The 24,151-nt window shown below is 42.8% G+C and overlaps 2 protein-coding genes across 2 annotated transcripts in view; one reads left to right on the top strand and one right to left on the bottom strand.

Moving 5' to 3' along the window:
* MCF2L2 (MCF.2 cell line derived transforming sequence-like 2) overlaps positions 1–24,151 on the bottom strand; it is a 159,755-nt gene that overhangs the window by 75,754 nt on the left and 59,850 nt on the right. The window contains 1 exon segment of the mRNA XM_067536595.1: positions 8,264–8,283. Coding sequence (XP_067392696.1) covers positions 8,264–8,283 — 20 coding nt within the window.
* B3GNT5 (UDP-GlcNAc:betaGal beta-1,3-N-acetylglucosaminyltransferase 5) overlaps positions 6,860–24,151 on the top strand; it is a 29,238-nt gene continuing 11,946 nt past the window's right edge. The window contains exon 1 of the mRNA XM_067536598.1: positions 6,860–6,981. The gene's annotated coding sequence lies outside the window, so the exon portion shown is untranslated. The remainder of the gene's footprint in view (positions 6,982–24,151) is intronic.

Below are 24,151 nucleotides of genomic sequence, written 5' to 3'. Positions count from 1 at the left end.
GAGCGTTAGGACTCACGCAACCACTGGCATTACCACCTTTAATTTAGACAACATGAGATTAAAAACACCTGTATACGGTGTACTCTAGTTTACCAAACGTTGCTATCAGCCATGGAGCTGCAGCAGATGGAGATCGTGGTCTCTTCTAACCCTAGGATTCTAGTGCAGACACAAATAGTGTGCCTAAACGATGGCCGGCAGAGAAAGTCAGCAGAGCTGGGTCGCTGACAATGTGGGTGTGTGTGTGTGTGTGTGTGTGTGTGTGAGCTCTGTGTGTAGAGAGAGAGAGAGCGAGCTTGAAAGCTGGCCTCTCACATCCCCAGAAGTTGGTCCAGTAAAAGATATTACCTCGCCCACTTTGTGTCTCTGATATCCTGGGACCAACACGGCTGCTACAACACGGTGTATATTTTGGGGAGATAGGGTTAAAACTTGAGGGCATGTCTACGGAACTGCTTCAGTAGGTCTAACTTATGTTGCTCGAGGGGGCAAAAGAGACACCCCCCTCTCCCGAGCGACAAGTTACAGAGATCTAAGCACTATCCACACCAGCGCTAGGTCGGCGGAACATGCTCTCCCAAAGGTAGAGTAATTATGCCGACAGGAGAGCGCTTTCCTGTCAGCATAAAACGTCTTCACTAGACGCGCTACAGCAACGGAACTCCGTCAGTGCAGTTGCACCAATGTAGTGCTTCTAGTGTAGATCCACCCTTAGTGAAATCTAGCTTGCGTCTGCTGGCTGAATTACACTTTACTGGAGAATAGTATTATGATTTATGCATGGCAAATAATGAACTGAATGCTAAGGGAGAAGAGAAATATTTGGTGTGTGAAATAGAGAGGATGAGGGTCTGAAAAGAAAATGCAGGATCCTAAACATTAGATGGCTCATCTCTTCCACACCCAGCCTGGTAGGGCCTTGGTAATTGAGTTGCTCCTTAAATCAAGGAACTGAATTCAACAGTGAGCTACATAACCATGCGCTTTATTGACCATGTGTGGATGATGCATCCCACACCCCAAGCAGCGTGACCCCTATATATTGCGTACTTGGTGAGGGCTCACACGCCTCTTACGTGTAAACCAATCATTCCTGGGACATAGGTTAAGACAAACTCCGTTTGTTGTGATCCTAATCCCCCAGTGTGTCTTCTGCAAACAGACTGTCTGATTCTCTGATGTTTGTATGGCAAGCTGCAATCCACAGCGTGCAAGGACCCATCTAGCTACAGCAGATTTGCACAAAAGATGGGCTGAAGTGATTTAAAATAACTCTGTTGTCCAACACAAAATGGGTACCAGAGTTAACAGCAAAAGTGACTGCTTGTTCTAGATATCCTGATTTGGGTAAGATGGTTTGAATAAGAAATACTATGTAGGGTGAGACTGTCTGTATCATGCATTGTTCAGACTGCAGACTTTTTTGGGTAGCTATTTTGTTGCCTTATAAGCATCGAGCACAATACCAATAAACAAACAATGATAATACCACAGCACCATCTCCTCTGGGAATGGAAATTCACCCTCCCAACCACCCAGAACTACTTGAAAATGTCAGTAAGAATGTAGTCCCATTGCTATTGTATATACATCTCTATCTGCCTCAAGATCTCTCAAACTTGCAGCACATACTTCACTTCAAAGGTCTTCCTAAGCCATTGGGCTGTAATTAGAGTTGTGAATGCTGGAGTCAATCTGAAAAAAACACTAACAAAAACCAAAAAACCCTGCACCAAAGCTTGCAGGTTTAAGAGGAACTATGAAAAACAGGCAGCAGCTTGAATATACTGTATTTGGTTTCTGGCTGGCTGGTCTTTGACACAGGTACATGAAAGAAAATAGATCTCTGTGTCAAACAACAAAGCACGAAGTATACTTTTTACATTAAATCTAGGCTCCAAGTCTTTATTCTCAACCAGCTGGATTTTTACAGGACAGGACGTTAGCTATAAAAACAGTACTTTCGGGGCTCAACCCAGAAGCCTCTGTCTCCAACATTCAATCATCCCTTCCCCCAAGAAAAATTACCTTAAATACAAGTCTGTATTATATTACAGTGTTAACTTAATTGCCCCAGATCCTCCTCCCACATCTGCATGCTGGAGGGACCCCTTGCAAGGCAACCTCACTTCTTCTACGGAGAAGGAGAGGCTCAGCTGTCTCTGGCTCAATCCTAGTTTCTCTCTCCCGCAATACAAAGTTAGTAGTGAACACAGTGGTGACAATTACAAGTATCGGACCCTGATGCTTTCATTGGTCCCTTGCACTAGTAGACCTTTTTAAACACTGGTCCAGGCCAAAATTTTGCAATTCCCAGAACTAAGGTCAGTGCAACTTTGCAATCGCTGATTCAGAACAGGAACATGACACAAACAGTCTCAGTCTGAAAACAGACACTTCCCCCCACCCCCAGAGAATTCTGTCCAGTTCACTCATTCCAGCACTCAAAGCTCTGAAAATGGAAATGGCTAAGTATTATTTTAAAGGACTATACAACTACTGACTTATATGAAGCCTCCTGATCCATGTTGAGGGGGTAGATTGGTGTTATGAAAGATGAACCTGATCCAAAAATCCTGGATCTGAACACTCCAGGAGTTTGACTCCAGCTACAAACATAAACTTGAAGCCCTTCTCTATTATCTCCATTTAATAAATGCGGAAGAATAGAGAGCTTAAGTGAATTGCTTGAGGACACACAACAAGGCAATGGAAGAGTTGAGAATAGTCTTGTCTCCCCAAACTTAATTTAAAAAGCAAGAATTATGGTGGCATATCCTGCCATCAGCATAGGGTGCTGGGCTTGTCCCTTGCCAGATAACACTTCTTTACAATGTTCCAGTCTGAGTCATTATTCAATAGTAACAGAATGTGGAAATTTATCAACAGAGATGATCCTATAATCTCCAAAATACAAAACACACACACGTATGTATGTATAAAACACACATACAACCTTCGTTACAGGTGTTGCTATGCTCAAAATAAAACAACGCACAGGCCAGAATGATGGCCCATTGGTAGTACCACTAACATGGAAAATCCAAGTTCAAAGCCTGTGTGAGATCTTGTCAATAGAAGCTGTGACCGAAGTAAAAGCAGCACATTCAGGGATAGGTAAGCTACAAACCTCTTCAAATTTAGCAACCCTTGCAGGACAATCATGGGCAGTGCTGTGTGTGAGCCCTGGAAGTCCTTGCAGTCAATACAAAGAAATGAATGTCACCTCCATTTTCCATGTCCTTCAAAAATCTTTCACTAAAAATTTAAATAGCCCAGTGGATGCGATATTTAACATATATTTTCCATGGCACACATACCCAGAATAATTCAATATATTAAGTTCTCAAAATTGGGAGTGTGTCTAGATGGTAGAATGAGAACTGGGGGTCAGAATCCTTGGGTTCTTGTCCTAGTTGCACGTCTGAGATCTTTGTATTTTTACTCCTTTTCTTATTGCAGAAACATTACAGGATGAAATGTCAACATTCTAGCCCTTCTGTCAGGCACATGTTGCAAGTTCTGTCTGTTTTGAGAAAACTCAGTCTGCTAGAATCATCAACATTTTGTTTGTCACGCTGAACCGGGGGAAAAAAAAAAAAGGCTATAAATAGAAATGATGAATATTGAGGTTACTGGTGAACTTCATACTAAGGCTCTGGGGGGAAGCTGCATGCAGAGATACCTGCCTTGTCATTGTGAATGTAGAAGGCTAATGATGCAAGGAAAGAGCGAGCTTTAAGAAGTGCCTTTGACACCACTTTGCATAAGTAAACTATGCAAAGGAAAATGAAAAAAAGACGGACTATACACAGTTTTGTCCTGGCTGAAAACACCCTTCTAATAAACATAAACAGGGGAATAAAAAACTCCTTATAAACATGTTTTAAAATAAATCAATTAAAAAAATATCAGCACATACAATTCAAGAGTTGTTCTGTCAGGAACAGAAATTTAAAAAAAAATTAGACATTTGCAAAATATTCCAGTTGACCGTGTCTGTTTCAATTTTTTAAAAAGAATCAAATCTGTAGACCAACCTAGCTAGCCGTCAGTTATTGTCATGGCTTCTGACAAGAAAGACCATGTTGAAAAACGTCTGGAGTCCTTTAAACATATTCTTGTCATTCAAAAAAAAAAAAAAAAAAAAGAAGAAGAGGAAATTCAGAAGACTATAGGGAAACAGAGAGACAAATATGAAAACGTTGATTACCGCAGTCCTAACCATTTCCTAATTTGAAATGGTTAGGACTGGGATGGCCTAAATATTAGTTTGGGGAAGTTGTTGCTTTACAATTAAGTCAGCAAGTTTGTCAGAATAGGTCAGAGAATGAGTGATTTGCCTTTTGTAAAATGACATCAAAAGCACTCCATTTTTTAAAAAAATTTCAATGTTTTCATCACATTGAGCACTTCCAGACCACCACTCTGACCAACTCAATTCCCATCATAACTATCGTATATCAACTGCAAAATACTACAAGCAATGCAACATTACGGTAATAAAGTTAGATGAAGTCCAGAAATGCACAAATTTAGGTTCCTGCATTAACCTGGTCACATACACATAGGGCCAGAACTTCAGGCCCATTAAACTGCTTTGCCACCCTGATGGTGCAAAACCAACCTTAACGGGGGCTTTGTCAGCCAGTTGAGGATTTTCCCCTTTGTTAGTGTTGTAGCGCTGCTGCAGGGACTTTTACATTCTTCCTTCCCAGCTCTGAGTGTAGGTAGGAAGCCTTACTATGCAGTGTTGTAGTTGGGGTTACAAGTGGCAATAGAGGTAAGTCACATTGTTTTCACTGTTGAAATAAAATTCCAGCATGCTGTTTTAATTTCTTCTCGGATTACCCATTTAAATGGATGGTGAAAATAGGACAAATTGGTGATCCTAGTGAAGAACTGCTGAGACTCTCCAGAAATCTACCATTAAGTAGAACTACTTTCCACAGTGAAAGGAAACAGAGGAGGTAATAGACCAAAACCTATTAACCTGATAGCCCATTAAGGAAGATGAATGAAAACAGAGACATTTTGTCTTGCCTATCAAAACCTATGAACTCTGGCAGGAATCACCAAAAAAAAAAAAAGGAAATGTTTGGGAGCAGCAGGGTAGGAAAACTATTCTAAATTATCTACAGATTTTTCTCAATTACGGTTCTTTAAATGTCACTTGAAAAATGTGGTAAAATTACACAGCACTCTACAAACATTCTCTGGCAAAGAGATTTCGCCATCACAAAGAATCACACATATTGCTGTAGGATCAGACAGAAGAAAAAGGTGTCTGGGCAGGAGAATACAGAGCAGTAGTAATATTAAGAAACACAGCAGCAGAAAAAAAGATAAGTGAAAGGTCCTTTAGGCATTAAAAGATTTCCCCATATAAAATCCACCAAAGGAAAGCAATATCATTTAGCAGGCTGGAACAGATGTTCTAACCATTGTACTGCCTCTGTTCTTAGCATGATAATTAACATTACTAGTTGGTTCAGTTTCACGCTTGTGATTTGCAGAGATCACTTGTTTCATAGAAGTGCTGTTGCGGTTAATCAGTTAATGATCACAAAGTAGTATACAAGCACTGAGGATCATTATGATCAGTCTGAAAGCATCAGCAACTTAATAGAGACTATCAAGTATTATTCACATTCAACATCAATTATGCGAAAGAAATAAAAATAGGCTAACATAACAAGACTGTGCTCTTATATATTGGCATTTAATAGCACATCTCAAATTGCTACATAGATTTCCTCTTAAAAACACATGTAATAGTTGACAATTTACACATGTAATAGAGACACACGTAATGGAGACAATTTAACTTCATCCTAATGAGTTATGTCCCCTATGTATTTTTTCTTTGTGAAAAATTTGGCTCAGATCTTATAGTGTCTTTTTTTAAAAACAAAAATCAGTTTTACGGCTTTATTAAAAAAAAAATCTCAAGACCTGAAACATTTATACTATCTTTCTTTCTTTCAACCAATTAATCCAAATCTATCATTGTCTGAGAGTGATTTAACTTTGACCTACAAGAATTAAAAGGGATACTGTCAGGCCAATTGAAATTTTTGTGTAAAAACAAAGGGTTCAATTTCAAAAGCGTTTGGCATCTGCTCTTACCAGCAGGAGGCACCTTTGAAAATAATGCCGCAAAAGATCAATAGAAATATTTCCATGGTTTAAAACAAACAAACAAACCAACCAAATTTTTAAAGGTTTTTCTAAACAACACTCTCCCTCAGCATTTGCAACCCAAACATTGCAACACCTTGCTAGTACACAAAAGCCAGAAAAAGGGAAACTGGTTTTTTGTCCAATGAGAGAATTGCAAGAAAAAACCATCCCCATGAAGGGCAAGTAGCAAATCTGACTGTCAAATTCTTATCATGTAAATGTCCTAATCTATGGTCAATTACACAAGGAAAGCCAATTTGCAGATATGTTTTTAACCTTGAAAGGGAACATTTGATCTTTTTAGAGTTCTTCCCTGCTCCCCGATTTTGTTAAAGAGCATAAGGAGAGAAATAACTTTCCTGTCTCTCCTGAAAAGTACTTTCAAAGTAGGCATAGAGCCACCACACAAACAAACAGCACCTGGAGAACCAAGCAGGAGAACTCCAGCATTGGAAACACTCACGGTTATGGGACAAGAGCAAAGGAATTAATGTATGATCTATAATCCTGGCACAGCTTCACTCTAGAACTACACTGCAACATTTTGAAACAAGAAGTGATACTCCCATTCTCACCTAAATTACTGAGTCTCATTTTCAGGAGCAAACTGATTGGCTGATGACTTCCCTGTTATATGGTGGGTGTGGCGGCTATGCGAACAAGCCAACTGGCTGTAGATGGTTAGAAGGACAGAGGGCAGGGACAAGAGTCGGGTTTTTTTTTTATTCCTGTTTGACCGGGAAGAGAAAAAGCTAATATCCAGCTTCACTGATTGAAGGCAGCTGACTCCTTTGTCGGGTAAGTGTCTTTCTTCTTCTATAAAGTTGGTTTGGTGTGATGAAAGGGATCTTATTTTTAAAGACCCTCTAGAAAATATCCCCCCTTTGTTTAAAGGAGCAGTTGGCTGGCTGTTCACTGAAAACAAGTATCTCCAACTACATTGAACGAACCCTTTAAAATCCCACGTATTTGGGGGAGCGACGGGGTTTTCCTCTGGTTTCGGCTCGTGGGGTCAAACCGTTTTACAACTGGCTTGTTCAGGGTGCTTCCTTTTACATTCGATAGTGGATAAATGCTGCTTTACAAAAAGTGGGGGGCTCTGGCCCCATTTTAAACCATGTATTGCCGCGTGACCTACTGGACTTACATAGGGACAGAGCCGGGTTAAGTTCGGGCGCCTCTCTTCCCGAACTCTAGTTCGGATGGACTTCGGAAGTAGAGGAGGTAACTTACTAGCGTTCTGCTCGCTAATCAGACTGAGCTCGCTCTTTCTCTTCCCGGCTTAATGGGGGATCCTCTACAAGAAACTTCCCATGGCCCCTTGGGGATTTTTTTTTCCCCGCCCAAGGAGGGGAAAGCCTGCAGCTCCGCAGTGAAACAGGCCATTCAAAGTGGCGGGGTGATGTGAAAATCCTTTTACTCCATCCTGAAATCCTTCTCAGCCCCCCCCCCCCCCTCCTCCTGATTCTTGCTGCTGTTCCCACCTCCGCCCAGAGAAACCAGCAAAGCCGGCTCCAAGAGTTTCTCTGCTGCTAAGTGGATTGCAACATTCAACCGCACATCGGATCCCTGCTGAAATCTTCCTTCCTAGCAAACAGGCGGATCTTCTCCTCCCCAGAGAGTGTAGCATGCCTAGGTGCTTGAGCGATTCCTTTTCCCGCTTCGCGGGGTGGACAAAGGCCCCCTCCCAGCTCTCCACTGAAAACGACTTCGGCTCAAAGTCAAACCTGAAAGTGGCATTGCAGAAAAGGGGCTGCAATAAGGGCCAGGGAAACTTTTTGTCTCACTGCATGGGGCTGGACGCCTGGCTTTTCAACCTGAATGCAAGTTTCCATTTCTATTGTGTGTTGTGGTGGATGAGCTGTGCCGTAGGCGGGCGGGACGGAGAGTGTTTCCACAGTAACCTTTGTTTCTTCAGAGGAAAAAAACATCCGCCGGCCACGTGGTTGCAAATTGCAATGAGCTGCAGTAGCCTCTATGACCCCCCCGGCCGGAGCCCAGTCCCAGGCCAGTCCGGACGGAGAAGCTTTGTTCCCCTAAAGAGAAAGTCTTGCTGATTTTTTTTTCCCAAGGATGAAACCGATGTGGTTCCTCCAGAAGCTACTGTAAACGCCTGTAGAACTTAATAGAGTGAGATGTTTTCTAGAGGGCTTCCCCCTCTTCCCCCCCCATCCCATAGAGTTCTAGGACAGTGATCCTCTTCCACATTTTGTAGGACTTTTCCATTAGGGTGGAGTATACAGGGCTGAAGCTCCAGCCAGATTTGCAAGGGCTTTTAAATGTTCAATGGAAATAGGTGGTGCCTTTTCCATAGGGTCTCTATATCTTTTTGACTTGTTCACAATCTCTGTCTGGACAAGGCTTGGGGTTTATGGAATGGATTCAGATTTCTGATCCATCTCACCACAACGTGATGAGGGGCGTGGCCCAGTTTTCTGCTAGTCTTGAAGTCTTGCAGCCCAGTTTGGTCATTAGCTGTTGTCTGGGCCAGCAGAAAACGGTGGCCGTTGTGGAGTATGGTTCTTTAAATCTTAATCTGCACTGCAGGAATTGAGGGAAGGCTGCTCACAATTTCCTGGTGATCTGAACCAGTCAGGATTACTTCATACAGTTTACCCTCTGCTGGGTGAAAGCCTGACTGCAGGGGCAGCATGAGAGGAGGGCTTCTGTGAAAGAAAGGGGTGCCCTTAAGAATATGGAGGCCCCCTTGCTTTGTTCTTGGAACCACAGTGGAAGGCGTGCAAACTGTGGGACACAGGTTTTTGGAGAGTCTGCCCTCTTGCCCATCCCAGGGGGGTGGAAACCTAACTACTTTCCTTGTAATCCTATTGCTAGTGGGGTAGGAGGAAAGGAGTCAATTTAAACTCCCTAGGCCTGGTTCTTCACTGCCTTGCATTTCGTGGAGTTGATTTACACCCGTGCAAAGTGGCTGTAAAAAGCTACTCTTTTGAATTAGCCACACACAGCAGGGGAGGATTGGTACCAGTGATTTTCTGCCTCCTAATGGGTTTTTCCCACATGCAGAAAGCTTAGTTTTGTGACTCCAGTACCCTTTATGCCAAATGATGCAGCACCTCATGGCAGCAGTGTGTGTAAGTATCCGAATCCAGTGCAATTACTTCAGGGCAGGGAGAGAGGAGTTTCTTCTGTCCTATCATCTCTGCAATATTTTGTTTCCACCGCTCCCTCCCCTCCATCCCAGCCCCTTTGCCTTTTCTCTTTGCAGTTGGAAAGGGTCGTCCAGCCTAGAAAATAAAGGAGCAGACTTTTTTAAAATAAATTAAGTCACTTCCTGTGGTTTTAAAAAAATATTTGCATAGAAATGCTAGCACGTAAATGGGAACAAAAGGCAGTTAACACTTCTCTAATGGGACAGACAGGGTGCGCGATATATCACACCTGATGCAGCAAGCACAGAAAAATCTCTGGTGTCTAGCTGGAGACAAGTTTTCTGCAAGGCTGGACTGATTTCAGTGTGAAGGTTGTAGGCGTTGGTGCTATTTTAAAAAAAAATTAAAGTTACAAAGACCCTGTTGAAGGGAACAAGGATGGTGGCTAGACAAGTGAACAAATATATTTAAAAAAAAAAAAAAAACCCAACCTCTGCACCCATAACTTTTTCCGTGGTTGCACCTACTGCTTAGTAAGGTGGAAAAATCTGACTTTGATCCTTTTGCTGTGGAATGGAGATACGACTTAACTGTGTGGTCTTAAATTGCTGTAGAAATGTTAGTAAGAAGCAAGATGTTTGGGGAGGAATGCTGTCCATTGTGGTAGTCAGGACTCTACCTGAACCTGGCCAAACTGGTAATGACTATTTGTACTGAGTCAGAAGAGTAATTACCCAAAGGCTGGGGAGGAGCATGTGGAAATTTCTGAAGGTCCTCCTCATCTATGTGTCTGAAATACTGTAAAGGCTTGGCCACTGTTTCTACAGCAACCAAAACATATTAAGCTGTTTACATATGAAAACGAAGTGAGATCCATGCCCTAAAGAACTTGTAATCTAAATAATCCTGCTAATTGAGGGCTTCATCTAACTCCAGTGTTTTTGACTACATTGAGCTTTTTCTTAAAACCTCCCATTGTTGCTTGTGTGGCCAAAACTACTGCTTCCATTGATGCTAATGCAGGTGAAACCCAATGCACAGGAGCTGTGAAAAAAAGCAAGGCTTTGGTGTCCCCTGAGTATCTTACTATCTACTTACACTTAATTGTAGTGTCTCTCCAGTAGCTATGGATAATCCCATGGAGGTCTCTTGAAGAGACAACTTGAACTGAACTCTGTATTCAATGGGGAGCCAGTGCAGAGACTAGAGTATGGGGCGGTGTGGTGGTGATGTGTTCACTAAATCATAGTTTCTCAACCTGTGGTACGTGAGACACAGGCAGGCGGTACCCAGAGTGAAGGGGAAGCGGGCGGCAACAGCCCTCTTCCAGCCAAGCCACAGCTCCCCGGTGGGAGGTGGGTGGCAGCTCCCCCCCCATTTCCTGTCAGGTCCCAGCCCCCAGCTTCTGGGGGAGGTGGGCGGCAGCCTCCTGTGTCTGGTGAGCTGGACTTGCAGCTGGGTGGCAGCCACCTGCGTCCTGGCTCCAAGCTGAGGGACAGCCTCCAGCGCCCTGGCTTGAAGATGGGCAGCAGCCGCCTGCCCACATCTGTGGGTCTCAGCCGGCACGAAAGCCTCCTCTGCCCCAGCTGGGATTGGGTGGCAGTCAGGGCAGCTGCCTGCAACTTGCCCGAGTGGCAGCCCCCCTCCCTGGCTCAAAGCCCAGAAAACTTGTTAGTTTCACTGCTCTAGCTGAACAGTGAAATTGACAACTATGACAGCACCAGATTTTACCAGTTACCCTCTTTTCCTGTCTCTCTCTCTCTCACCCCTTCCCCTTCTCAAATCTATGGCAAAAAAATTGGCCTGGCGCTTTATATTCCCCCGCATTGGCATTCCTCTCAAAACCTCCTAGCTTTGGCCAACATCACCTCTAGCCCAGGTACATACTTGAGTTGCACACCCCTGGTGTAAAGCTGGTAAACCTACCCACACGAGATCTGACATCTGTCATATCCCGGCCTTATATACTCAGCCCTTCTTCCAACATACGGCTCCCATTAGTCTGTAAATATAAAATCCCATGGAAAATTGAGAGTGTTGGGGTACTTATTAAAATTTTCAGAAGTTAGGGGGTACTTGCTACTTAAAAGATTGAGAAACACTGCACTAAGCAAATGGTCTGCTGCGTCTTGTACCACTTAGAGCAGCGGTTCTCAGACTTCATTGCACCACCACCCCCTTTGGACAACAAAAAATTACTACATGACCCTGGGAGGGGAGACTGAAGCCTGAGCCCCACCACCCTGTGGGGTGTGTGTGGGGGGAGATCTGTCACCTGAACCCTCAAGCTTTGGCTTCAGCCCAGGTCTCATCAAATCTAATGACAGCCCCGACCCATAACTGAGAACCACTGACTTAGAACCTTTTCAGGGCATTGGCTGTGCTCTCAGTTACTATAACACAGCCTGGTGCTCATGTGAATACTTAGATCACGGTGGCCACATCTGTGTCTGAGAGGATGTGGGTGTACTTGGTGGTTGATGATAAATTTAATTTGCCAGCCTGACTCTCTCATAATGCGTATCTACTCTCATTTCATCCTCCTCCCGTTCCTGAGGCCTGTCTCTCTCATGACTTTCCCTTCCCCCATTTTGTATAGTGGTCCTTTCCGTGCTACTTCTCCCAACTTCCCTTTTCTGTTTAAATGCCTTCTTTAATACATTTTTCACTAAACTTCCCACAGTGATTTCCTTCCACTCACACCTCCCCCCCGCCGCCATCTTAAAGAGGTGCTGGTACCAACCCTTCCAGTGTATTATGGAGCTTAACTGTATTGTCTGTCTGACTTGGATTCAGAACTGCCAGTTTGTTCAGCGCCATACAAACCTGAAGGGGACGTAGCTCTTACTCCAAGAGTTCACAGTCTGTCTCTAACTACAGCATGTATCCACAAAAATACTGTCTGTCTCTGTCCTTCAGAATCTCTTCAGTTGGCACAGGGGTGGCCAGCCAGTCAGAGACCAAGAGCCAAAAAATAGCTATAGATACTGCAAAGAGCCAATTCTGGCAGATCAGTCAATTTCGGTGGCAGCTTGTCAATTTCACTTTTCAGTTTCCCCTCCTCTTACCCTCCTCTGAAAATTCATTTGGGGGGCAGCTTGTCAATTTCACATTTGAAAGTAAAATCTTTTTGGCACCCCATACAATGCGTGGAGCCACATTTGTATGAGCAAAGAGCTGCATGCGGCTTGCGAGCCGCAGGTTGGCCACCCCTGAGTTAGCAGATGTCTAATCACAGGCACGCGCACGGGGTGTACCCAGGCACACCCTAATGCAGGGGAATCATAGATGCCTTTTGTATCCGGGCACTTTGTATGTCGCCTGCATAGTCATCTCTGTCAGTTTCAGGTCACCGCTGAAATTGTGGCGGGCGCGTTGGCGCACTGCTTCTCTGCCGCCAAAATACCCTGTCTCGCGTTGTTTCTCGGTGGAGACTAGTACGTTCTGAGAATTCCGCTGGTGGGTAATTCAAATGTTGCCTGTCGGCGGAGTAGAGTTTGACACCCCTGATTACCTGGGTGCACACCCTAATGAAAATGTGCTGCGCACGCCTGTGTCTCTAATGTAGTAATGGGGATCTAAATGGTGTGACATAATAAGCACTATTCAGAAGGAAGTCTTGGAGGTTTTTAATATTTATACAGTTACAAGCTATTTCACTGTATTAATGGAGTTTCTTGGGGACCTCATGATCTCCCAGTGAGAGTGAGGAAAGTTCTAAGGGCCTCTCTATAATGAGTTCAATTTCCTGAATTGAAACATGTACAACCAACTGCTTCATAAGGCACCATCAGCACCAAGCCATAAACTGCTTGCAGCTTCTTAGGAATAATGGGAGCACTGTAGCAAGCTTGAGGCTACGATAGTGCCAAACAGGAACTGCAGAATGATGCTCTGAGCCCCAACTTTCACAACACGCTCCGCTTCAAGCAGTTGATGCTTTGCTGTCTTATTCTCTCGGTTGCTCAATCCTGGGCCTGATCTGTTTGGTGTGTGTGTGTGTGTGCGTGCTTTTTTTTCCCCTAGTATCTCAGTAGTAACCAGAAGTAGATGAGGGTCTCAGAGAGTTTCTCTGACTGAGCAGTGGAAACCAATCTCCTGCAGATCTCTGTGCCTGTATTCTACCCAATTCAGGTCTGGTTTAGAATGTCTGCTGTCCTGGATTGGTGGCATCCAGCCAACTGATCAAGTTCAGAAGCAAACATAGCTATGTAATGAAATGAACGGTCTATATTTGAATTCTATCATAGAAAATAAAGTAACTCCAGAGGACATGGCATCTATGCTAATAGCACAGACTCCTATACTGCTGCCTCTCCACATGAGATCTCGGGTGGTTTGGTGCCATGCACTAAAATGCTGCTGTCTGGAGGGTTGTAGGATCATTCCCCTCAAAGGATAACTAACTATAAAGACACATAAGATTTCCCCCAACCCTCCCCTGGCTTATTTCTTTGATTTGCTAATCCAGAGTGAGGTGGGGTAAGGGGGCCCAGACGTGGAGCAACACTGGTTCAGGTGCTGGATCACAGCAGGTGACAGCAAGCTAGGTGGGAGCGAGGTTTAATAAGTACAAGGATTTGAGACGAAGTTAATATAATACTATGTATACTGGTTAGCACCAGGAGCTGTATTATAGCAATATCTAGCACGGTTGTAGATACGACCAGCTTAAAGATCCTTCTTGAAACAAAATCCGGTTATTCCATGCTTTGTTTTTTCTTCTGGTGTCTGAAAGCTTTTTAATTTTAGCTCCTGCACAAATAAATGACTTTCTAATCTGACTCTTGAAATGGATTAATAAAACTGGTAAACGTATGTAAACTAATCCCTGAAGCAAAAAAGTTAGTTAGATTTCCCCGACAGCCAGCTAAACCATCTTTTTACTTGAGTTTCATCCATATTAAATCCTTAAATTCCTCTCTGGGTTGGTGTTTTAAAATGAAAAAAATCTATGGTTAACTTTTTTTATTTATTTTTTAATGTGAACGCTTGATATTATGGTTTACAGATCTATAGCCCATGGACTGGAATAGAAATTGCTTACTTTTTGTGGAAAAAGGCCAGTAAATAATGGGCCTAACAAATCTAGTAGGAGATTAAAATCACGTTTAGATCTTCAAGGACATCTTTCATTATGTTGCTGCAGCCTGTCTTGCTCAAGTGTTGGTGTGGGGGAATGCTGAATTTTTTTTCTATGCTAAGGAACTTCATAACTGCTATAAAGCTTGCAAGTGCAGATTTGCACAACTTGCAGGTTTCTCTGCCGCCACAGTCTAAGTAGATGGACTGGTATATTAACATTGCACTGACTTATTTACTACGGAAATTCAAAATGGAACTATTGTGTGTGTCTGTAGCTCTCTCTCTAAAGGTGACACAAGCCATCTTTAAAGTGGGGAAAACTGGACTTCTATTTCTTTATGATGTACAAAGAAAACCTGAGGATCTTTCTTTTTTTCTTTAGAAATTCAGATACTGTCTAGTGTGGGAAAACTCCACTCATGGCTTTTACACTAGCAAACTTAAGTGTAATTTCAACACTAGCGTAGGTGCATGCTGGTAACAAATATCTACATTGTGTGTATATCCATTACAGCTTCCACTGGTGGAGTTGTATGGGCTGCAATAAGGTCTAATTGACAAAGTAGTGCCAGCCAATGGTCTATCAACACCAACACTCCTTATTGTTGGCATAAGCAAAATTGAATTAGTGTTAGCTACCATGAGAAGCTTACAAAAAATGTACCTGCCCTACATACCTACAGTGAAAGCAAATTCAGATTCCTAGTATACACAAGATTGTACCAATTTGCTTTGAAAGTTGTATGGCATTGGAATAAAAATATGAATGTTTAATTGTTCCACTCTTGTATTGCTAATTTGCAACAGTTTGCTCTGAGATTCCAGTTGTATTTTATGGTACTACCTAGCAGATGATCTCCACTGTAGAAAGGAAGAAATCCAGGAATTTAGCAAAGTTGTAAAAAACATGTCTGGCTTTGACTTTTCAGCTTTTCCTCTTTCTGTTTTCTAGTGACAAACTTGACTTCCTATTGCTAGCTTGTCCTGCAATGGTTTCAATCTCTTTACACTTTGTATATTTGAAACAACAACATTTCTAAAAAATTGTGTTGTCCTCAGCATCCGTATGGCCTACCACATAGCAACTTCCTGAGCAGTGCAGCTACTCAGCTCTTCCTACTCCAAAGTAAATAGAAGGTGAAGGACTAGGCTTGCAAATGAGCATAGGGTTTAAAAATTAAAACTAGATCTCCCGGGTTTGTTTTGGTATGCAGGAAGTCACCTCAGGGTCTCTCCTCCACTCCGACAACCTACTTTGGTCTCATAAGCAGACAATGCAAAACTTTTGTGTATATTAAGTCTGTTTACTTAGCTCTTCAATATTTAAAAAAAGCTTTGACTTGGGCCTGGTCTACACTGGCCACGGATTTCGGCGGCAGTCGATGGGAGATACTCAAGTTACTGTACATAGGTTGCATATCTCCCATTGACTTCCTAACATCTACTTACTGCAATGTCTCCGCTGCGCTGACAGGAAATGCCCTCCCATCAGTGCAATGCTACGCTTCTTGCCAGGGTGGATTAACGGAGTTGGCTTCCGGGTTCAATTGAGCGAGTCTTCACTGCCACTCAATCGAATCTGCAGAATTGATCCTGCCCTGTCAGCACCAGCAGTGTAGACATACCCCGAATGTGGCTGCAGAGAAACCTGCTGTCAGAGCAAGCAGCTGGACCTCTAAATCTGTTGTAATTTCTGTTCTGAGGAGCAGATGCTTGTTTTGGAGCCAGGATGTCAGTTAAAAGGGAAGGAATGAAAACTTTTTTTCTTTTCTTTCTAGTAGAGGATAACTTAGGTTTGGCAAGTCTGCCATCTTATCTTCAAATTAACATTGTACACATAGACGTGCGCACAGGGTCACCCTAGTGGAGGGGTATCATAGATACCTTTTGTATCCGTGCTGCGAACCTTTTTTATGGGCACCCGCGGCGCCATCTTGATCTGCTTAATGCTGCCGCCGAAAGTGTGGAGGGCATGCGGTTTCTCGGTGGACGGAGCTGCGTGATCTTGCGGCGGATGGGGAGAGGCCATGATCTGCTGCTGAAATACCCTGTCTCGTGTCATTTCTCGGAGGAGACTAGTACGTTGCGAGAATGTCGCCGGCGGGTAATTCAAATGTTGCCCGCCGGCGGAGTTGAGTTTGACACCCCTGATTACCTGGGTGCACACCCTAATGAAAGGTGCTGCGCATGACCTGTGGTTGTACACAATGTAGTTATAGCTGTGTCAGTCCTAGGACACTAGAGAGACAAGGTGGGTGAGGTAATATCTTTTATTGGACCAACTTCTGTTTGAGCGAGGATAAGCTTTTGAGTCTCACAGAACTCTACTTCAGGTCCCAGACCTGAAGCTCTGCAATATCCAAGTTTAAATACAAGCAACTCCCTTTGAATAAACTGTTAGAGAACCTAATGTTGTAGAAATAAAAATCAGAAGTCTTGCCAAAATGGGAAAGTTTGCTTGTAAACAGTGTTTTGTTTTGTTTAAACTATTACAGATCCCTGTGCTGACATTCTTATTTAATTTTGAGTGGTTTGTTAACTGATGCTAAACTAAAAATAAGCCTGGTTTAAACTAAAATAAGGCTGTCTACACAACCTCTGTGCTAGTTTAACTTTTTTTTTGTTTTTGTTGTTGTTGTTCTTTGGGTGTGCCTACATAAGAGAGCTGCACCAGTTTAATTAAAAATGATGTATCTAATGTCCCTTTATAATAGGTATTATAAGTCTATATCCACGTTGAATCTCAAAAAGACTAGTTTTGGGAGTATGAAAGGGGTACCCTTCCTGCTAACAATCTGTCTATGAAATGCTCCTTAATGTTTTCTGTGTCCTTTATTTTAAAAAAGGATGTTACAGGCCAAATTCTGCTCACAATTAATCCCTGTAAATTTATGGTGTCTGCGTCAGAAAGCCTTGTAATATTCCCAGTGTAACATCACCTGTTGTCAAGAATGGGTGTCTATAACCGGTGTAGTGAAGCAGTTTAACAGGTGGTAAAATCTGGACAAACTGTACTAAAAACTGGTTAAAACCTGCTCTGAGCTAAAGCCGGTTTAAACCTGTAAAAATTCAACAATGTTGCAAAAACACTCTTTTGTAGCAGCCTTGAGTGCTGAGAAAGATGGAGGGAGAGGTAGGTAAATATCAAATTGGTTCTAGAAACTGAAATGTCTGAAGAATTGTGCAAATGTGGCACAGCAATTGGATATGGCAATGCAAATCAACTATCAAAACTATGGTAGATTGTCGATTTTTCTCGATAACCCAGCCGTGTGCGTCCGTGCGTGCGCATGGTTGGGTTTTTTGTTTTGTTTTGTTTTTTGTTTTTTTGTTTTTTTAATGGTAAGGCACTTAGGGTTAAATGTTGGGCAATAACTTTACTCAATACACATGCAAGGCATGTGATTCATGGCTAAAACAATGCCTTGCAGTGCCTCTCTGGCACAGACCTGTAATGTATGCCTCCTCTCCCAAAACCCCACCTACTGATAGTCTATAGAGAAGCAAACTTGCAAACCTACAAGGTTGCTGTTTAAAGTGGTTTGGTCTCCAGGATTTATTGAGGACCAGTGACTCTGATGGGTTTTGAAGACCCTTTTAATTAGAACACTACAGTATTGAAACACTGAAATGGCACGTCGTGCGTGTGACTTTATACACTCCCAAGCTGGGGGGGAGGGGAGAAGGAAATAGATATTTGTGTCTAGCTAGAGCGTAAAAATATATATGAAAATAAATATTTCATGTGATTTTCCACTCAAATGTAAGAGTGTCTGTTCAAAAGCACCTAAGCACCCAATTTTCAAATGTAAGTCACTCAAGTTCACTTAGGGATAGGATATCTATCTTGCTTTATTAAGAGATCAGGCATGTTAAATGCCAGTGCTACAGTCAAATAAAGCGACACAGTAGACTTTTTTTAAGCAGGCAAAGAATGTTGCCCTTTCAGTATGTGAGGCCTTAGTCTGATGGTTTAGGAGGTGGTTGAAAGTTGGTGAGTTTTCTTCACCTGCAGGCCGTGCCAGACAGAGCGAAATAGCTGTGCCAATGAATGACTATGAAACATCAAAAGCGTTGGAAACAAAGTAGTCCTTGTACTGCATGTGCCCATGGCCAGTCTGTGCACAGAATTATTTATAGAGCTCCACGTTATTGGCACTTCACAAAAAAGGTCCGTGGCCTGAGTGATTCTGTGGTCTTATGAGCTAAACAATGTTATGTTTGGATACTGCAAAAACTTAGTGACAGCAGATCTCGTGTCTTGTTTCCATAATACTTGTTCAGCGTCTTAGATAAAACAAACGCTTTCTTGAGAGGAGGATTAGGATTTTCTTTAGGCCTCCATGGAAAATTTTGAGGGTGGTTTTGTTTCTTAAAGGAAAGACCTTGAAGGAGAGGGTGGAAGCATGATGGAATCACAGTGGAAGAAGACACTGAAGCAAAAATGACAGAACAGTGCTAAAGGGTCAGGAAGTGAAGGATACTCCAATTTATGGATATTGTGGGAATCATAATTTGGCTACGTGGCATGCTTACCATACATGTAATGGAATGTGTCTCCTCCCCCCTCCCCCTCCCCCCAAGCATTCTGAGGGTACTTATTTGTGTCTGCAAATGGGGACTGACACGCTTTTTTCCTGGTAAGTGCCTGACTTTTTTGTGGCTTGCCAACTTGAGACGCCTTAAAGGAGTGCAATTTTCAGAAAGTGCTGAATGCCCATTCTCTCTGAGGTCCAGTCTGTTACAAAAGTCAGCTAGGAGTGTGCAAGAAGTCACAAGTCCAAGGTGACATAGCTATGCTGCAGAATCCCCAGTGTAGACACAACTAAGCTAACAGAGAGCTTCTGTTGGTTTAGCTAATGTTGTTCAGGGAAGTGATGTTACTATGGGCTGGTTTACATTAGAAAATTAGATTGACCCAGCTATATTACTCAGAGTGATGTAAAATCCACACCCCTGAGTGACATGGTTAAATTGTCATAAGTCCCTGTGTAGAAAGAGCTAGGTCAACAGAAAAATTCTTCTGTTGAGCTAGCTTCTGCCTCTTGGGGAGGTAGACTTGGACTTGTCTACACTGGTACTTATGCCGGCAAAACTTTTGTCAATCATGGGGTGTGAAAAAAATCACTCCCTCGAGTGACATAAGTTTTGCTGGCATAAGCGCTGTCTACACTAGCACTTATGTCAGCAAGAGAACACTCTCTGCCGACATAGCTACCACCACTCGTTTAGGTGGTTTTATTATGTTGGTGGGAGTGCTCTCTCCCATCAACATAACGCAGCTACAGAAAAATTTTGCCAGCATGAGCACATGTCGCGCAGTGGGGTGGCTTTTTCACACCCTTGAGTGATGTAATTTAGATCGACATAAGCAGTAGTGTAGACCTACCCTTACTACAGTGCTGGGAGAACCCCTTGCCTGTGTGCTGCTTTGGTCCCTGCACAAGTGATTGCCGATGGGCACAGGAAAGTTTCCTACAATGGGGGAAGAAACAGAGCAGCTCTGCCGATGAACATCGAGCAGTGGCTTGGTGATTACCTCCAGGAAAGTTTCCTAGAAATCTCTCTGAAGGATTTCCTTGAAATCTCAGTGTGCATTAACACACTTTTCCACAGCACTGCCTAGCTGAACAGGGGAATGGGACGCACATGCAAACACAGCTACTCTTGTGCATTTCTATTCCTTCAGCCAATGCAACAAAGCAAAGGACAGCTGTACCTCATGTAACCGAGCAGCATCAGCTCAAAAAAAATCACTTACCCAAGCTCTCCTCTCCTGCACGCCAGAGCTGTAGGGCTGAGACTGACTCGAATCCTCCTGGATAGAGAAGAGGTCTTAGCTCCCCATGTCAGCAAACAACCTGGTCCGTTGCTCCGCATAGTCATACAATTCGACCTCCTCATTCACGACTTCTTCGTTGGGGTCTGGTGTCCACTGCCTCCAGGCCGACAGAGGTATCCATAGGTCTCTTGGTAGTGGAGGTGGAATCACCACTGAGGATGGCTTCCAGCTCCTTATAGAAGCAGCAGGTCTCTGGCTCCGCTTCAAAGCGATGGTTTGACTCCCTAGACTTTTGGTACCCCTGCTGCAGCTCCTTGATTTTTCACACGGCACTGCAGTGTTTCCTGTTCATAGCCCTTCTCTGCCATGCCGCAAAATATCTGACCATAGGTATCCTAGTTCCTTTGGCTGGAGCAGAGCTGGGACTGCACAGCCTCCTCTCCCCAAAAGCCAATCAGATCCAGAAGCTCCGGTGTGCTCCAAGCAGGACAGCGTTTTGGTGCATGGAACCGCCATGGTCAGCTGGGAAGATGAGTTGTGAGCTCTCTACACCAACGAAGCAGGAAGTGGAATTTCACAAATTTGCTGGACTTTAAAGGGTGAGGGGTGGATGGCTCTAGGGCAGTGGAGTTCAAACTGATGGCCAGAGTGGTCAGGATGGGCATTGTGGAACACTTCCTGGAGACCATTTACCGCGACAAAACCGAGCGTGGTGTCTACACTTTAGCTTTGTTGCTAAAAGTTTGGCACAAAAAGCTCTACGCCTCTCGTCGAAGTGGTTTTATTTTGTTGCAAAATCGAGGGAGTTGGGTCGGCAGAGGAGGGGGGATTTCAGTGTGTACACCAGCTCTGTTTTGGCACAAAATGCCAACTTTGGTTTACAAAAGTCTCTAGAGTAGACCAGACTTAAACAACGCACTGTTTTTGCTTCTTTAGACGGTGAAGTAACTTTCCATTGAAAAAACGGTCTTAAACAGCTAGTTTGAGATATGGAAACTCACTAACAATATGTATATAGCTAGTACACAAATACCTTGTAATGCTGGCTGCCACACAGGCTATCTCTGCAATCCACAAGGGACTATAAAGACTGTATAGCAAATACAATTGGAATAAAACATGGTCTGTCTAGAAACTTGAATGGGTGAGGAATAAATCCTGCTCTCAGCTACATCTGTGTTTGCCCTGTTGCCTTTGGTTGGGTGAATTAACAGAACTTGGCCCTGGATGATTTAAGGTGACCCCTGGTTATTCCTGATCTTATGAATTTTGAGGGTGATACTATGTTGAGCCATGTCTATGCTTAATATATTGCTATAATGCCATATGTTTATAGTAAAGGAGTCCTACATTTTTATGTGGATTATGCTTTGCTCTCAACTTGGTTGTATGTGGGTTGTAGGGTGTGGGTTTTTGTGTTCTGGGGTTTGTTTGTTTTTGTTTTTTGGCACAAATAACTTGGTTAAAGCAGGAATTGGGTGTTAAAGATGGAACAAAATAAAAGTAGCCGGGGTGAGGAATGTACTAACTAACAAGGGATACAAAAATAACAAGGTGGGAGACCAAACAGAAAAATCTGAGGACAATGATCTGGTGAACCGCCTGGTGCCCAAACTCGCCTCCCCTCTATTGAGGATACTGGGATAACTGGGTGCTATTCCATGACTTTATTTGGGGATGTGTGCTTGAATTGTCCTACCAGCTTTTGGAAAGTTGGGTTGTGTTTTTTCAACCTTTTCTCTGCAACCGCAAGGGCTAGAAATTTCTTTTAAAAGAAAGCTGAGATTCTGATGGAACTACTTGACTCCATAAACAGGAGTTTTAAGAAAAATGCTAAATAGGAGACATGTTAGTTTCACTGCTGTTTTTCAGAACTCTACTTTCCCATCTGCTGCTGTTTGGCAAAGCTGTGAGGAGGAGGAGGAGGAGCAGAGGCATTGGTGCTGTCTGCAGACTCCTTCGGTAGATGGCACTTCATTGGCTCATGATCTAGTAATGTTTACAAGATTACCTATGCAACTCTACGATTAATAAACTACTTTTTAAATAAAATTTTAAATTCTAGAAAAATAAATAGTTTGGGTCCCTGCACTTGCTGGAGAAAGCATCTCCCTCACCATGGGTGATTATATTTTCAAGCCATGAACCTATCTCTGTATTTAGATTTGGGGTGGGTTTTTTATTTTTTATTTTAAGAATTATCTGCTCCAGATGCATGCTTGGGTCTAGCAAAAGTTGCTCCTGCTTCAGAAAGGTCTTAGTGGGAGGCACTAAGTCAGCAGATTTAAACGGATTGTATTTGTGGTAAGGAAATATGCTGCTGCACTGAAAGAGCTGACTCTGCCTACATTCCCCTGGAGGATAGAAATATTCCTCATTTCCCCCTTCACATATACACAGCCTCTTAAATTATCTGGAACAGGAGGAAATGTGTTAACCTTTCACCCTCAGCAAATCTTGTGTAGACTTAACAAAGGAGAACCTATGACTTGATGGTATTTGGACAGAAAACGGCTCTTATGGAAAACGATACATTTTGTCCTAGACTAGCTTGCAGCTTAAACTCCTAAAACTTGGAAAGCTGCTTGAAATCCAAACTCAAAAACTGAAACAACCCTCACCTTCTAAAGAGAGAGAGAAAATACTTACTGAAGAATGGATAATCTAATATAGCCTTTACCTCCTGACATCTCACTGTTACCTACAGATAAGGTCAAAGATTACTTTTAGAAGACGTTCATATCAAAGTCAGATCCTCATCCTGCAAATATTTACTCCCATCAGTAGACCCATGAAGTCACGGGGGCTGCGTATATCATATATAAATATGTGTGAGGTTTTAAGGAACCGGACGTCCATTTCAGGCTAATGTGACTTAAAAGCTAAAATGTCAAGCAAATGTGCCTAAAATTAGGCTACTACTGCCATATATTTTGATCTTCAGATACACAAGTCTGAACTCCCCTCCTCCCCCTTCGAAAAAACTGCTGAAAACCAATGTCTGAGTGAAGCTCTGTGTTTCAGTACCTCCTGTAATATAGATTGTGAAACCATGTAGGAATAGATTAATTATGTACATGTTTAAAATACATATTTTACATGTGATACCAGTATTGTCAACTCTAGTAAGTGTTCAAAAATCATGTCTGCCCCACCACAATCATGAGATTTAAAAACAGTAATTTTGAGAGGGGGTTCTTTACCATGTGACTCCTTTTTTTGAATCTTTAGGATACCCAAGGGTCACGTTTTTCAAGCTTTCTCAGCAACCAGGAGGGCCAGAAATTTACACTTTATTTTTAAATGAAATCTGAGATTCTCATATAATTGCTTGCCTCCAAGAGCTGGGTCTTAAAGAAAAACAAGTCTTGTCTCATGAGAGTTCACAACACTGTTTAAGGCACCATATTGTAGCCTATAGAACTAGCCTGCTTGCTTGCATTATTATTAGAAATATTTTTCATATATATTTTCATACAATTGTGCTATTAAATAATACAATTATATTTTATTCAGCTGTAATGCAAAAGTACCTTATAGGCCATCCTGGATGACAGCTATCACAGGCCTCATCCTGAATGACAGCTACCGTTAGTATATATATATATTTAACCTTTGGCTTAGATAAGTATCAATGTATAACCGGATAAGACATATATGGTCATAACCTTTACCCTAAACAAGTCAAGAGACATTAAAAGGGGAAGGGGCTGTCCCCGGTTACGCCCAAGAAACTTTACAAGAACACCACAGAACCCACAATAAGCTAAAAATAACAAAGGTGAGATAAAAGACCACTTGGAAAAGGATGTGGATATGTCAATAATATGTACGAACTTAATAGCCAATAAATTATATGTACCCCAAAAGTTTGGAGGTGGAAAGGCCAAGTATGGGCCTGGAAGGAGGATCCATATTCTTGGGGGTATAAAAAAGATCAAATCTAGCTCATGGGGGCAGTCGACTGTCAGCTACCCCTGCTTCAAGTTTT

This window comes from Emydura macquarii, unplaced genomic scaffold, assembly GCF_026122565.2.
Source record: "Emydura macquarii macquarii isolate MOO-44397 ecotype Brisbane River unplaced genomic scaffold, CSIRO-AGI_Emac_v2 contig_3603, whole genome shotgun sequence".
NCBI classification, from domain to species: domain Eukaryota; kingdom Metazoa; phylum Chordata; order Testudines; family Chelidae; genus Emydura; species Emydura macquarii.
The sequence above is the reverse complement of the archived record's forward strand: the minus strand, read 5'-3'. Positions and strand labels throughout refer to the sequence as shown.